Source organism: Merops nubicus, unplaced genomic scaffold, assembly GCF_000691845.1.
Source record: "Merops nubicus isolate BGI_N331 unplaced genomic scaffold, ASM69184v1 scaffold25942, whole genome shotgun sequence".
NCBI lineage: Eukaryota > Metazoa > Chordata > Aves > Coraciiformes > Meropidae > Merops > Merops nubicus.
The window spans coordinates 1,080-2,366 of NW_008593214.1; the positions used below are offsets into that span (position 1 = coordinate 1,080).

Here is a 1,287-nt window from a genome sequence, read left to right on the forward strand (position 1 = left end):
TGAGGAGGTTGGGGTGCTGCTTAGCCCCCGAGCGAGGATGACCCCAGAGGAGGAAGGCGCCCGGGCAGGGCCTCCCGAGCGGGTGTGTATCTGGGTGGAGGAGCAGCCGTTCTGGGTGGAGAAGACCCTGCTGGTGGAGAGCAGCGAGTTCTTCCGTGCCCTCTTCCGCTCGGGCATGAAGGAGAGCACGCAGGAGGAGATGGGGCTGGGGGAGCTGAGCGCCGCCGGGTTCCTCGCCATGCTGCGGGTGCTGGCGGGCGAGAGGCCCGTCCTTGGTGGTGAGGAGATCTTCCAGGCGGTCGAGTGTGCTGCCTTCCTGCAGGTGAAGCCCTTGGCCAAGTACCTGATCGACTCCATCAACTCCGACAACTGCGTCCTGCTGTACCAAGCCGCCGCCATCTTCGGGCTGCTGGACCTCTTCCACAGCGCCGCGCTCTACATCAGGGACAGCTACGCCGAGCTGGAGGAGCACCTCGGCTGCCTCCCCGACGACCTCCTGGCCTACGTGGAGACCCTCCTGCCCAGCACCTTCGTGGCCGTAGGAGCCCACACGCCCACCTTCGAGTTCCTAGAGGACCTCTCCAGGACCATCTGCTACCTGGATGAGGAGACCAACACGTGGAGGACCCTCTCCTGCCTGCCTCTGAGCGCCAGCACGTTCCTAGCCGGCATGGCGACCATGGATAATAAGATCTACATTGTGGGTGGCGTCTACGGGGCCAGCAAGCAGGTGGTGGAGAGCAGCTTCTGCTACGACGCCGACGCCAACGCCTGGAGCGAGTTCCCCAGCCCTCACCAGCTGCGCTACGACGTCAGGCTGGTGGGCCACGAGGGCTACCTCTACGCCATCGGCGGCGAGTACGAGAAGATCTCGCTGAAGTCCGTGGAGAGGTACGACTTGGCCTCCAACACCTGGACGTTCGTCTCCGACCTGCCGCAGCCCAGCACGGCGGTCTACGAGTACGAGAGCCGGCGAGACGCGTGGCTTCCCGTCACCGAGCTGAAGCGGCCCCAGAGCTACGGGCACTGCATGGTGGCCCACCGGGACAACCTCTACGTCATGAGCCACGGCCCCTCAGACGACTACTGCTTCAACCTGACGTCGCGGCAGTGGACGGCCCTGCCCGGGCAGTTCCTCAACAGCAAAGGAGCCCTCTTCACCGCCGTCATCAGAGGGGACACCGTCTACACTGTCAACAAGATGCTGACGCTCCTCTACTCCGTGGAAGAGGAGACCTGGAGGTTCAAGAAGGAGCGGGCGGGTTTCCCACGCAGCGGCTCCCTGCA

At 64.6% G+C, this 1,287-nt stretch overlaps 1 protein-coding gene across 1 annotated transcript; it reads left to right on the forward strand.

Moving 5' to 3' along the window:
* Window positions 1-37: 37 nt before the first annotated feature.
* KBTBD13 (kelch repeat and BTB (POZ) domain containing 13) lies at window positions 38-1,282 on the forward strand (the record flags this gene model as incomplete). Its single annotated transcript, XM_008935397.1, has 1 exon — window positions 38-1,282. A coding segment is annotated over exon 1 (1,245 nt), but the record flags the coding sequence as incomplete, so codon positions are not given.
* Between the last annotated feature and the right edge of the window lie 5 nt (window positions 1,283-1,287).